Raw genomic sequence first — 12,380 nt, forward strand, 5'->3', positions numbered from 1 at the left:
GTGCATGATCTTTGATTGAATCCTCCTACCCCAACATAATTATAAAGAATATTTTTGGTATAATCAGGAAAATTTGAATAGTGACTACATACTAGATAGTATTATTGATTCAATTTTAATTTCTTGGGTAAGATAATGCCCTCTAATAATGAAAACCAGTATGAAACTACAGAAAAACCAGGGGATTGTCTATGGAGCTGGAAAGCCTAAAGCATTTTCGGTTTATTTATCGAAGAGGGTAACTTTTCATACCTTGCTATGCTGTGTTTTGGAGTAATGATAAAAGTACATATTAAAGTCTTTCAGTGATTCATCCTTCAATTCATAAACTCCATGGCCTGATACACCTGGTTTCCTAAAAAGACAGAAAATACAGAGGTGAACTGCACTACCCTTGAAGTATAAAGTAACACAAAGTAAGAACCTAAAATTTAATCTTAAAATCAAGAGAAAGAAAACAATCATATCTCATTCAGCTTGCTTAAATTGAATGACAAATTTCATTTCATGAAAATAAACTAAAAAATTTAACACTGTAAGCTCAAAGTCCTGGTAACAGATGTGTCTCATAATTATGAAATTTAAACAAATACGAAAAAGTTTATTTTATACCATGTAGATCTGATCCCATGCTCTACTTAATCGCTAAGGCTTTGTTTTTAGCCTCTGAAGCCTAAGACTGCCTATTCAACTAAAGCTTGCATTGTCAAAGGCGAAATCTAAAATAGTAGTTAAGATATCATGTCCTTAGGAAATTGTAAATTCAAATGAAATACTGAATCCTCTATAGAGAACTATAAGGAAAAACACTAAAGCCAAAAGGCGTATTACTGCACATTAAACAGCTTTTGCTCTCTATCAAAGTAAGTGAAATATCTTACTGAATATTATTAGAGCATAAAAAAGCTATATTCTATTTTTAAAGGTATTTGACACTAGCAATTTATGAGTTCATGACAATAACAAGTAGAAATTCACTACTAGTATCAATTATTTTAATTTCAAGAATTAACCTTTTAAAATCTTATTTCCATTTTACACATCTCAAAGAATCAAACAATTGCAAAATATTTTAATCCTAGCAGAGAAAAATTTTAAATAAGTATACCAAATGAAAATTTAATAGAATAAATGAAGTCATGGCTTAGAATTGATGGGAAAGAGATTATCAGAAAGGTTTGCTTACTTATTAAGTCACCTAACATAAAAAGTGGATATCTCTCATTGATTTGCCAAAAAACACTCCCTTCTTCAGCATACAGGTACTAAGTGCCTTCAGTGCACCCCTAGACCTCACCCTTTCTGTCTACACTTGAATTTTGCTTTCAGGAGTTCAGAAAAGAACTTCAGAACTTCTACAAGAATTCAAATTACAAGACAAAGATTGACCTACCTTTCAGAATAAGCATAAATATTAAGTACTTACTTAAATGTGGCCACTTTGTTTATGACATTCTCTAAGCCAGTTTCATTATTTTCCTGTTGAAACGATATTTTTGTTATTTTTACCTTCACATAATGACTTTGTTTTCTCTTACTGTGAACTGAAATACCCTTTCAAGACATTTCTGAGTATTTTAAAAATAATTCAAAATAAGATCAATTTCCAATATTTAAAAATTAGGTCTAAAACCTATTAGCTTTGAGGGATGGATTTCTTAACAGAGGTAAGATGCCTGTATAAATTGCTTAAGGAAGAAATTTAATCTAAATTTACCATATATGTATACACATACAACCAGTAATTCAAAGAAACTGTTATTTTCTTTATCTAGTATGTTATTCACCCAAATCATTTAAGCACATGTCCATGCTGAACTAATCCGAAAACCAAGGTAACAAAATAAATAGGATCTATGGTAAAACACATATATGCTGCTAAGTCACTTCAGTCGCGTCCGACTCTGTGCGACCCCATGGACGGCCTCCCACCAGGCTCCTCTGTCCCTGGGATTCTCCAGGCAAGAACACTGGAGTGGGTTGACATTTCCTTCTCCAATGCATGAAAGTGAAAAGTGAAAGTGAAGTCGCTCAGTCATGTCCAACTCTTAGCGACCTCATGGACTGCAGCCTACCAGGCTCCTCCGTCCATGGGATTTTCCAGGCAAGTAGATGTCCAAATATATACTGGCTTCTGCAATTGTAATTTTTTTTTTTAAATTGGCTTGAACTTTAACAAAAAATTTTTCTTTTTCTTTTTGGTCAGGCTACATCACATGTGGGATCTTAGTTCCTTAACCAGGAATTGAACCCATGACCCCTCCAGTGGAAAGGCAGAGTCCTAACCATTGGACTACCAGGAAGTCCCAACAAGGAATCTTTTTTTTTTTTTTAAATGAAGTCATTTAAAATCAGGATAAGGACTTAGTCAATATACTAAAGCAAGCTCATAGGCTCCTACAGTGCTGCAAAAAATTAAGAAATTTAGCTTCCTTTAAAAAAGTACTTGAAAGCGGTGGAACGTAAGGGTATACATTAAAGCTTGCTATTTTTTTGCAAAATATGGTATGTATTTTTTTGGTATTTATTTATGGTGTTTATGGTATGTATTTATTTATTTTTTGTATGTATTTTATTTAAATATGGTATGTTTTTTTTTTTTTTTGGCTCCAAAAGCACTGCAGATGGTGACTGCAGCCATGAAATTAAAAGACACTTACTCCTTGGAAGAAAATTTATGACCAACCTAGATAGCATATTCAAAAGCAGAGACATTACTTTGCCAACAAGGGTCCATCTAGTAAAAGCTATGGTTTTTCCAGTAGTCATGTATGGATGTGAGAGTTGGACTGTGAAGAAAGCTGAGCACTGAAAAATTGATGCTTTTGAACTGTGGTGTTGGAAAAGACTCTTGAGAATCTCTTGGACTGCAAGGAGATCCAACCAGTCCATCCTAAAGGAGATCAGTCCCGGATATTCATTGGAAGGACTGATGTTGAAGTTGAAACTCCAATACTTTGGCCACCTGATGCGAAGAACTGACTCACTGGAAAAGACCCTGATGCTGGGAAAGATTGAAGGCGGGAGGAGAAGGGGATGACAGAGGATGAGATGGTTGGATGGCATTACTGACTCAATGGACATGAGTTTGGGTAAACTCCGGGAGTTGGTGATGGACAGGGAGGCCTGGCATGCTGCAGTCCATCGGGTCCTAAAGAGTTGGACATGACTGAGTGACTGAACTGAACTGATGGTATGTGAAATTGTTTTTAGGTGGCACAGTTATATATCCTTAAATTTTTGAACAATTATTCATTTATCTTAACATGTATTAAGAAAAAATTAATCTAGAATGTCAAACCTACTATTTCATTGTATTGTTGCTTAAAAAGATGCTAAGGGAAAATGTAAGTTAATTTTAAAATGTACTAGTAATTTGGTAGACAGATGTGCAGAAATTATGAAGGTGATATGGTTAAAGTTTGAGAATCAGTTAACAGTGAAACTAGAAAAGCACTATGGATATTTTGGAAGAAAAATGACCAAGAGTCAAGGCTTATTTTTATTCTACTTCTCTGGAAAGCCTTGATAGTAAAGGTAAGTTTAACCTCTTATAAGAATCATTGTTCTAATGCATAATTTAAAAATATGTGTTAAAATATGACTTATAATCTGTAGGATTACTGCTTAAAAATCAACAACACTGAATGTAAAGATCACCTGGGACGGCTATGAGAATGCACCCTGCAGACCTCCAGTTAGAGGAACAGAGACACTAATGCAGGCTCACTCAGGGAGGCGTGGGAAGGCACCAAATCTTGATTAGACTACCCAGCAGTCCAGGACATTCCTACCTAATCCTCCTTCCCTCTTTCTTCATCTGGGATCAGACTTGCACTACAGTTTGATGGCTCCCCCAGCCTTTCCCAGCTCCCTCATCAATCCTCTCACAGTCATTACTCCTAATAAAAACTTAAATGTTTTGTCTTGACATCTGCTTCTCAGAAGACCCAGACTAACACACCACCCAAATAGTTTCAGTATTTCACAAAGTTATCCCCTCCTCTGGAGAAAATTTAGGTTAAAGTAAAAAAATTAAAGAGTTTATTGCTCTAAGGTGTTTTCTAAATAGCCAGAATATCCCTAAAATGTTTCCTAATGCCCCAAAGCCCAGAATTAAGGTTTATACCACTAAAAAATTAATGGTGAGAGTTTTATATCTGAAAATCAAAATAGATTTTCCTAAAACTTCAAGAGTTTCCAATTAGAGAAAAAGAAAAAACTATCCCATCTTGATGCGAATGGAGTAAAAAAATAAAACTGGACTTACATTCTCAGGTAAATTTTTGGCAATGGCACTGTGTGGCATGGGTTCAATACAAAGCAAGTGAGTAATTTCTCTCATTGTGACCTCTTCTTTGGTCACATTTCCCACTCCAGGTACGTAACGCTCTCCTAATACAAAAATGAAAAGAAAAAGTAAGAGTTAATTGCTTTCCATGTAAATAAAGAACACTACATTAAATCAAATCTATGAGAGAGTGACCAAAAGTTATTTGAACATGTTTCTAAACCTAAACAACAGTCTATATGCTGAAAGAGGAAGAAAAATACAGAGATCTGAGTAACACAGGGCTTGTCTTAACTTAGACACACACACTCAAATATTATAAACAAAGCCCCTCAATTAAATAAGCATGTATTACTAATCAAAAAAACAGAAAAGAGGGTAGTGGCCATCATGGGACAACATGAAATTAAAAGATGCTTGCTCCTTGGAAGAAAAGCTATAACAAACCCAGACAGCATATTAAAAAGCAAAGATATCAATTTGCCAACAAAGATCTGTATAGTCAAAGCTATGGTTTTTCTAGTAAACATGTATGGCTGTGAGAGATGGACCATAAAGAAGGCTGAGCGCTGAAGAATTGGTGCTTTCTAACTGTGGTGCTGGAGAAGATCTTGCGAGTCCCTTGGACAGCAACGAGATCCAACCAATCAATCCTAAAGGAAACCAACCTTGAATATTCATTGGAAGGACTGAGGCTGAAGCTGAAGCTCCAATACTTTGGCCACCTGATGCAAAGAACTCACTCATTGGAAAAGACTCTAATGCTGGGAAATATTGAAGGCAGGAGGAGAAGGGGATGACAGAGGACAAGATGGTTGGATGTTATCACCAACACAACGGACATGAGTTTGAGCAAGCTCCAAGAGATGGTGAAGGACAGGGAAGTCTGGCTTGCTGTAGTCCATGGGGTCACAGAGTCAGACACAACTAAGCAACTGAACAGCAGCAACAAAAGATCATGAAACAACAGCTTTTCTTTCAAGATCTTTCTCAAGTTTGTCTCTACTTGTTATTTAAGAAAGAACAAAGTGAAAACTAAAAGACAAAATACTTAAAAATGTCTCTATAGGCTAAATGACAAAACAGTAATGTGTGTCAGAAATGGATGCTATTGCCAGCATGACCACATGATCAGATTTCTATTTTTTATCTCAATAAACTGCCAAATGGAGACAGAAAACAGCTAATTTTAACTATGGGAATGTCACTGGTGTCAACAGCATCTAATTCCCAATGCCTCAAGAAGAGTTGATATATTTGATCTTACGCCACAGCATTCAATAGTACTTAATGATTTCAATACTAAATGTGTACAAAGTCTTGTGATATATCTATAAGAGGGTAATTAGAGTACAAAGACAGGATTTTTTTTTTTTTTTGTCTAAGAGATCTGAATTCTACAAATCAGCAAAACAATGAGATTTTGTTAGTTTAATTCACTCTCAACAGACTCATTACTCTTTAAATACATTGTAATTTTCATTTTTTCCCTAGAACAGTACCCTCTGTAGGTTTCATGCTAGAAAGAATCTTACAGATCATGTAGATTACTTTTACATTTTACAAATCAAGAATCTGAGCCCCTGAAAATGTAAATGGCATGCTCTTGATAGTTTATAGCAAGGTCAAGACTAGCTCTTGTTAGTTTATAGCAAAGTCAAGACTAGATCTTATGATTCTTAATCCAAATCTTTTACACTTATTGATGTTTTCTCTGTAATATTACCAGAGATTTTACACATACATACACTTTTTAAAAAATGATGGCTCTTAAAAGTAATAAACTTAGAAATGTAGCAAGTATTAACTAAAAATAAAATGACATCGAAGGAAATATCCAATGAATTTAGGTAAACAAAATAACAGCAATATAATAGCAATAGTAAAATAGTGAAAATATAAAATACCAAAACCTATTGACAACTCTAATATATGGTATTAATATGCAGTAGCAGAAATTCTTCATAGTATTCCAAGAACAAACACAAAAATTCCCCTCAAGTTTTGTAATCTAGTAATGTATATCATCAACTTAAAAATATTTTGCACATTTTTAACTTGTCCATTTTTTTCCAGAAGTTTCCTATGGAATACTCTGGAATTATTTCAGAAGAGTTGGTGCCTGAAAGATTTACATCTCATGTGGCAATGAAGGTTTACCACACTTTCTGCTGAGACAAGCAGCTAGTCCAGCAACTAGCCCCTGACAAACAGCAAGTAAAATATACCCATGTTTTCAGATTTGGCTAATGGCTAGAATCCTTACCAGGAACTATTAATACAAAGCAGTGTCTCCAACAGTAAAGTAAAAAACAAGAGCCAGAATAAGAAGTTAAGAACTTTTACACAGCTGGTAAAATCAAGAGACTATAATATAGAATATATAAAAGCAGAAGTAAGGCCAATATTGGCACAAAATAATTTAATAGAACTGGATGAAAATACATCTTACTTAGATGTATGTTACACTGAAATTTTACATATATATATATATATAATTTTTAGCCCTTAGCATATAGTTATTTTACATCTATGTTTCTAACTAGGGTACTTATTTTCCAGACCTCTACAAACAAGTCCAAACAATTACAAATCAGGTATTGAAAAATGAAGATGTAATAGCTGTGTTTTTCTAAAGGTGAGTTTCTAAACATATCAATCACATTAGTCATGTCAATCTCTAATATTCTCTGCTATATTTGGGAGAAGAACAAAGTAACTTAGAGTTCTTACTAATGTTCTCTCTATAAAGTAACTCATGCTCTGTTTCAAAACATCTTTTACTCTTACCCACTATATAGATGAGGACTTGAAGCATTTCTTCTATTAAGGTATTATACTGCTTAACCAAATCCTGTAGAATTATAAAAGAAAAAATTAGTTACATAAGAACCAAAAGCCACCATAAAACATACATTTTTGGGGGGATCAGACTGACAGTCCAGCCAATCCAGTATTTTCTTTCAGACCACAGCAACAGAGAATTATGAGATGAATAATTCCCTTTTGTTGACTTCAAACTCTACAAGGTCACAATACTCAGCATGTAATAAGAACTCAATGCTGCTGCTGCTGCTGCTAAGTTGCTTCAGTCGTGTCCAACTCTGTGCGAACCCATGGATGGCAAAGCCCACCAGGCTCTGCCCTCCCTGGGATTCTCCAGGCGAGAATACTGGAGTGGGTTGCCATTTCCTTCTCCAATGCATGAAAGTGAAAAGTCAAAGTGAAGATATTCAGTAGTGTCCGACTCTTCGCGATCCTATGGACTGCAGCCTACCAGGCTCCTCCATCCATGGGATTTTCCAGGCAAGAGTACTGGAGTGGGTTGCCACTGCCTTCTCCGAAGAACTCAATAACAATTGCTAAATATTATTATTGTTTTTATTATCCTTATTATCCACCAAGCCTTCAGTCAGCAAAAGAATTCTTTAACCTTTAACCTTCCCTGTACTATGGCTTCCTTCTTAACAGGGTTGGTGAGACAGTGGCTACAAATATGTAACTAACAGCTATGGTGAGTGTACACCTCCCTAAAACACCTGTTATTTAAATACTATAGTAAATTAGATACTCATTTTCACTGAGTATAAAAACATGACAAAATTAGCTTTGTATTTTGTATCCTATTCTTTGTGCCTTTGTAAGTGACTTCTAATTTGAAGAATAAAATAATGTAATTCATAAATTACAAAGGCTACTTTATAAACTGGTATGAAATATTAAAACAATGAAGAGGTGATAAAACTCCAGAGACAAACTATAAACTGAAAAAAGGTAATAAATACAAATAAAGAATATCTTTACTAAATAAGGAACTTTTATAGAAACAGGAAAAAGGTGAAGGACAGGAACAGATAATTCACTAACAAAAAGGAGAAAAAAAAAGTCAATAATCATGAAAACAAAGTCAACCTCACTGATAACTAAAAAACTGCAAAAATTAAACACCATCTTTCACACATTAGATCAACAAAGTACCAGTGCCATTACAGATGTATATACTGCTAGAGAGAGTCAGTTTGACAATATCTATTCAAGAAACATAAGAAAGGGTATGCTGCATTCTCCAGCAAATCTACCCCTAAGAATTTATTTTAACAAAATAAGTAGGCAAGTATTTAAACCTTGAGGTGCAGAGATGTTCATAAGAGCAACAAAAATCAAAAAACCCCTTCAGCAATAGGAGACTGAAGTATAAAGTGCAATATTACACAGCCATTAAAAATTATGTTAAAAAAGATGATACAGTTATATACTTCTTTAATGCCAAGAAAAAAAAGTATCACAATATTTCATTAAGCACAGGAAGCAAATTGCAAAATAGCACATATGAAAGATTCAATTTTTCCTTTAAAAACAAACAACACCAAAACTTTAAAAGTGATCATTTCTAGGAAGCCGAGTTTCATTTGATTTTCTTCTCCTTTTTGTTAATCTGTATACAGTCATCACTCAGTATCCTCAGGGGATTACTCCAGGACCCTTGCAGATACCAAAATCCACAGATGCTCAAGTCCCTTATATATACTGACTAGTAGGTCAGGATTCTGCATCCATGTATATGGAGGGCAAACTACATTCTAATTTTTACAGAGTAAAAAGAGTATATGTAGGTACATTCAGAAGTACATGTATGTTTTATGTATGTGTGTGGTGCTTGGAGATATACATATATAAATAAATAATCTTATATATGATTAAAATAGTTAACATTAATATTTTCTTTGGATTAACTTACATATCAGTTTCTATCACTTACCTGGTCTTTTATGGATATGGTCTTGTTAAAAGCATCAGCAAGTTCATACCTCTGAAGTACCAGTAATAAGAACTTGTTGGGATCCATTAGAGATGCACCAATCTGTGAAAGAAATCAAGTCCCATAGCTCTATGTATTAAATGGAGAAACATTTTGTCTCTAGTAATAGGGCTATGAGAATAAGGTAAATCTGCAGAAGATAATGTAGCAGTCCTTTCTGCTTCTATGATTCTATATTCATCTCAACAGTGAGAAAAACTTAAGTAAATAAAAGTATAATACAAAAATAAGTTATAAAAAAGTTATTATAATATCTTCTCCTATTACAAAGAATATAGGAAGGAAGGTTATGACACGTATCAGAACAAATTTAAATAGGTACCTGAAGCATAATGATATCTTTATCGTACATTTCTTCTCTGCATTTAACATCTTGGTAATAAAACACCTATAAAATAAAAGGTAGAACAGAAGCTAAGAGAATTATTTTATTTCAAACAAAATTCTCAGCAAAAACTATTCTTTAAATTTTTTCTAAACTAGAAACCCCAAGAACTACTTTGTAGCAGAAAAAAAAAAGCTGTAAATTTATGAATCATTTTAAGGGATTTGGGAGGATGATGTGAGAAAATATGCATGAAAATACTTCAGAGTTTAAAATGCTCTATACTAGTTACTATTCTCAAAATGTGTAACAAAGTAACTGACTCCCCCACCAAGTTCAGTTGCGAGAATTTCCTCCGTAGCTTAGCAGTAAAGAATCTGCCTGCAATGCAGGAGACCCAGGTTCAGTCCCTGGGTCCGGAAAATCCCCTGGAGAAGGAAATGGCAACCCACTCCAGCATTCTTGCCTGGGAAATTCCATGGACAGAGGAGTCTGGCGGGCTATAGTCCACGGGGTCACAGAGTTGGACATGACTGAGCAGAGAAAAACATACTAAGTTTAAAACACCCACTTCAAAAAAAGTAAACCAAATTCCTACAATCAATCAATGCCATTTTTCTCCTAAGCAGTATCTTTACAATTCATTTCCCCATCTTTCAGGAAAAGCACTTCTCCTTATTTGCTCTAAAACAGAGGGAAAAATTGTAAGATGCTGTTCAATTAAGACTGGTGGTAGGAAGTTCACAGTTCCCAAGTAAGGTAATCTTCAGAAAAGACATCTATTAGTGGGAAAGTTTCTGCTGGTACTACCGGCTTTCACCTGACCTATCCACTTAAGAGGATTAAAGAAAATGTCCATATGGTCACTAGAACTTCCTTGAGTTTACACAAGAGCTGGAAAACAAAAATACTGAGCAGAATCCAGGGATACAAAGTAAAATATAAATTAATAAAGGAAAAAGCAAGCAGAAAATGAACACATAATATGAATAATACGCCTTGCCATACCTGGCTAATGAGAGAGAGCCCATTTCTTCGCCACATCTCAGCAACAACCTGGGCAACCAATACCAGACAACGCAAAGGATATTCAACCAGTACCTCTACCTGAAAATCCTCCTGAAACAGAGTGAGATCAATGTCAATATTTCTCAGAGGTTTGGATGCTATGGCACTATATACATTGCTCCATTTTCTCATCTGTAAAATGGAAGGGCTTGAACTAGAGGACTCTAAGTCACCATGATTCAGGTTTCAATGTTCTAGGACACAGACATAAAATTATTAACTGGGAATTATTCAGGTAGGTTTCAAAATATCTTTTTCTTCCCACTCAACCAAGAGGTATTTAGAAATAGAATATAAGCAAGTCAGAATTTAATAGTCACTTACAAAAGGCACAAATTCATGCAGTCTTGAAACAGCACCCAGCCTGCTCAAACGCACATGAAGACCTAAAAGTTAAAAAATGAAAAAGATGAGAAAGCAATAAACCCAGTTGATTTGTTTCCCAGTTAATTCATCAAGTTTGAAAACTTGTGAAATTTGAATATACATTAATTGAGCTTAGATATGATGCCTCAGAATGCAAAGTTTTGATTTCTAATTTTGAAACACAGTATTACTAACATATTTAAGATCCTACGTTGTATTATTTATATAAATATTATGCTGCTTCCTAAGAAATGATTTTCCTCACAAACCAAGTATCAAAAGAAATAAAAACTGTATAGCACAGGGAACTGTATTAAATATCCTGTGATAAACCATTATGAAAAAAGAATATACAAATGTGTGTGTGTGTGTGTGTGTATATATATATATATATATATGTATATGTATATATAACTTAACTATTTTATTGTCCAACAGAAATTTAACACAGCATTGTAAATCAACTATATCTCAATAAAATAAAAAGAAATAAAAACTAATCTAGGTATTTCTTTTTGTAAAAATAGAAGTGACATAAAATCACATGTCAATTATACCACATACAAAAATTACCTAACACTGATATCAGCAATCTGAATACAGATGCTAAATCTATAAAACTCTTAGAATATAACATAGGGAAATGACTTTGCAACATTGGATTTGATAATAATTTCTTGGCTATGACATCAAAAACATAGGTAATCAAAGGAAAAATAAATTAAGACTATACCAAATTAAAAACTTTTGTGCATCAAAGGACACGAACAACAGTGAAAAGGCAACCCACAGAATGGAAGAAAATATCAGGAAATCATATATCTGATAAGCAGTTAATATCCAGAATATACAAGGAATTCCAATAACTCAGCAATAAAATCTGATTAAAAAATAGACAATGGACTTGATCAGACATTTCTCCAAAGAAGAAATACATATGGCCAGTAAGCACAGGAAACAATGCTCAGTATCACTAATCATTAAGAAAATGCAAATCAAAACCACAGGAGATACCAGTTCACACTCATTAGGATGGTTATTTAAAAGAAAAAATAACAAATGTTGATGAGGATGTAAAGAAATTGGAATCCTTGTGCACTGTTGTTGGGAATGTAAACTGGCTCAGCTGCCATGGAAAACAGTATGGTAGCTCTTCAAAAAATTAAAAACTAGAATTATCTTATGATCCAGCAATACCACTCTATGGGTGTATAATTCCAGAACTGAAAACAAGGATTCAAACGGATATTTGGATACTTGTGTTCATGGCAACATTATTCAACAATAGTCAAAAGTTGTAAGCAACCTAAACATCTACTGGAGGATGAATAGATAAACAGAATGTGGTATGCAAACTATAGAATACTGTGCTGTGCTTAGTCGCTCAGTCATGTGCGACTCTTTGCGATGCCATGGACTATAGCCCACCAGGCTCCTCTGTCCATGGGGATTCTCCAGGCAAGAATACTGGAGTGGGTTGCCATGCCCTCCTCCAGGGGATCTTTCCGACC

General features: G+C 34.4%; 1 protein-coding gene across 2 annotated transcripts in view; it reads right to left on the reverse strand.

Moving 5' to 3' along the window:
- UBR1 (ubiquitin protein ligase E3 component n-recognin 1) overlaps positions 1-12,380 on the reverse strand; it is a 158,461-nt gene that overhangs the window by 77,193 nt on the left and 68,888 nt on the right. For both annotated transcript variants that reach the window (XM_061430916.1, XM_061430917.1), the window contains exons 16-23: positions 10,828-10,889; positions 10,444-10,554; positions 9,433-9,498; positions 9,051-9,152; positions 7,082-7,145; positions 4,271-4,395; positions 1,427-1,479; positions 253-355 (exon numbers count right to left, since the gene is read on the reverse strand). In XM_061430916.1, the coding sequence (XP_061286900.1) occupies positions 253-355; positions 1,427-1,479; positions 4,271-4,395; positions 7,082-7,145; positions 9,051-9,152; positions 9,433-9,498; positions 10,444-10,554; positions 10,828-10,889 (686 nt within the window). The remainder of the gene's footprint in view (positions 1-252; positions 356-1,426; positions 1,480-4,270; positions 4,396-7,081; positions 7,146-9,050; positions 9,153-9,432; positions 9,499-10,443; positions 10,555-10,827; positions 10,890-12,380) is intronic.

This window comes from Bos javanicus, chromosome 10, assembly GCF_032452875.1.
Source record: "Bos javanicus breed banteng chromosome 10, ARS-OSU_banteng_1.0, whole genome shotgun sequence".
NCBI classification, from domain to species: Eukaryota; Metazoa; Chordata; class Mammalia; order Artiodactyla; family Bovidae; genus Bos; species Bos javanicus.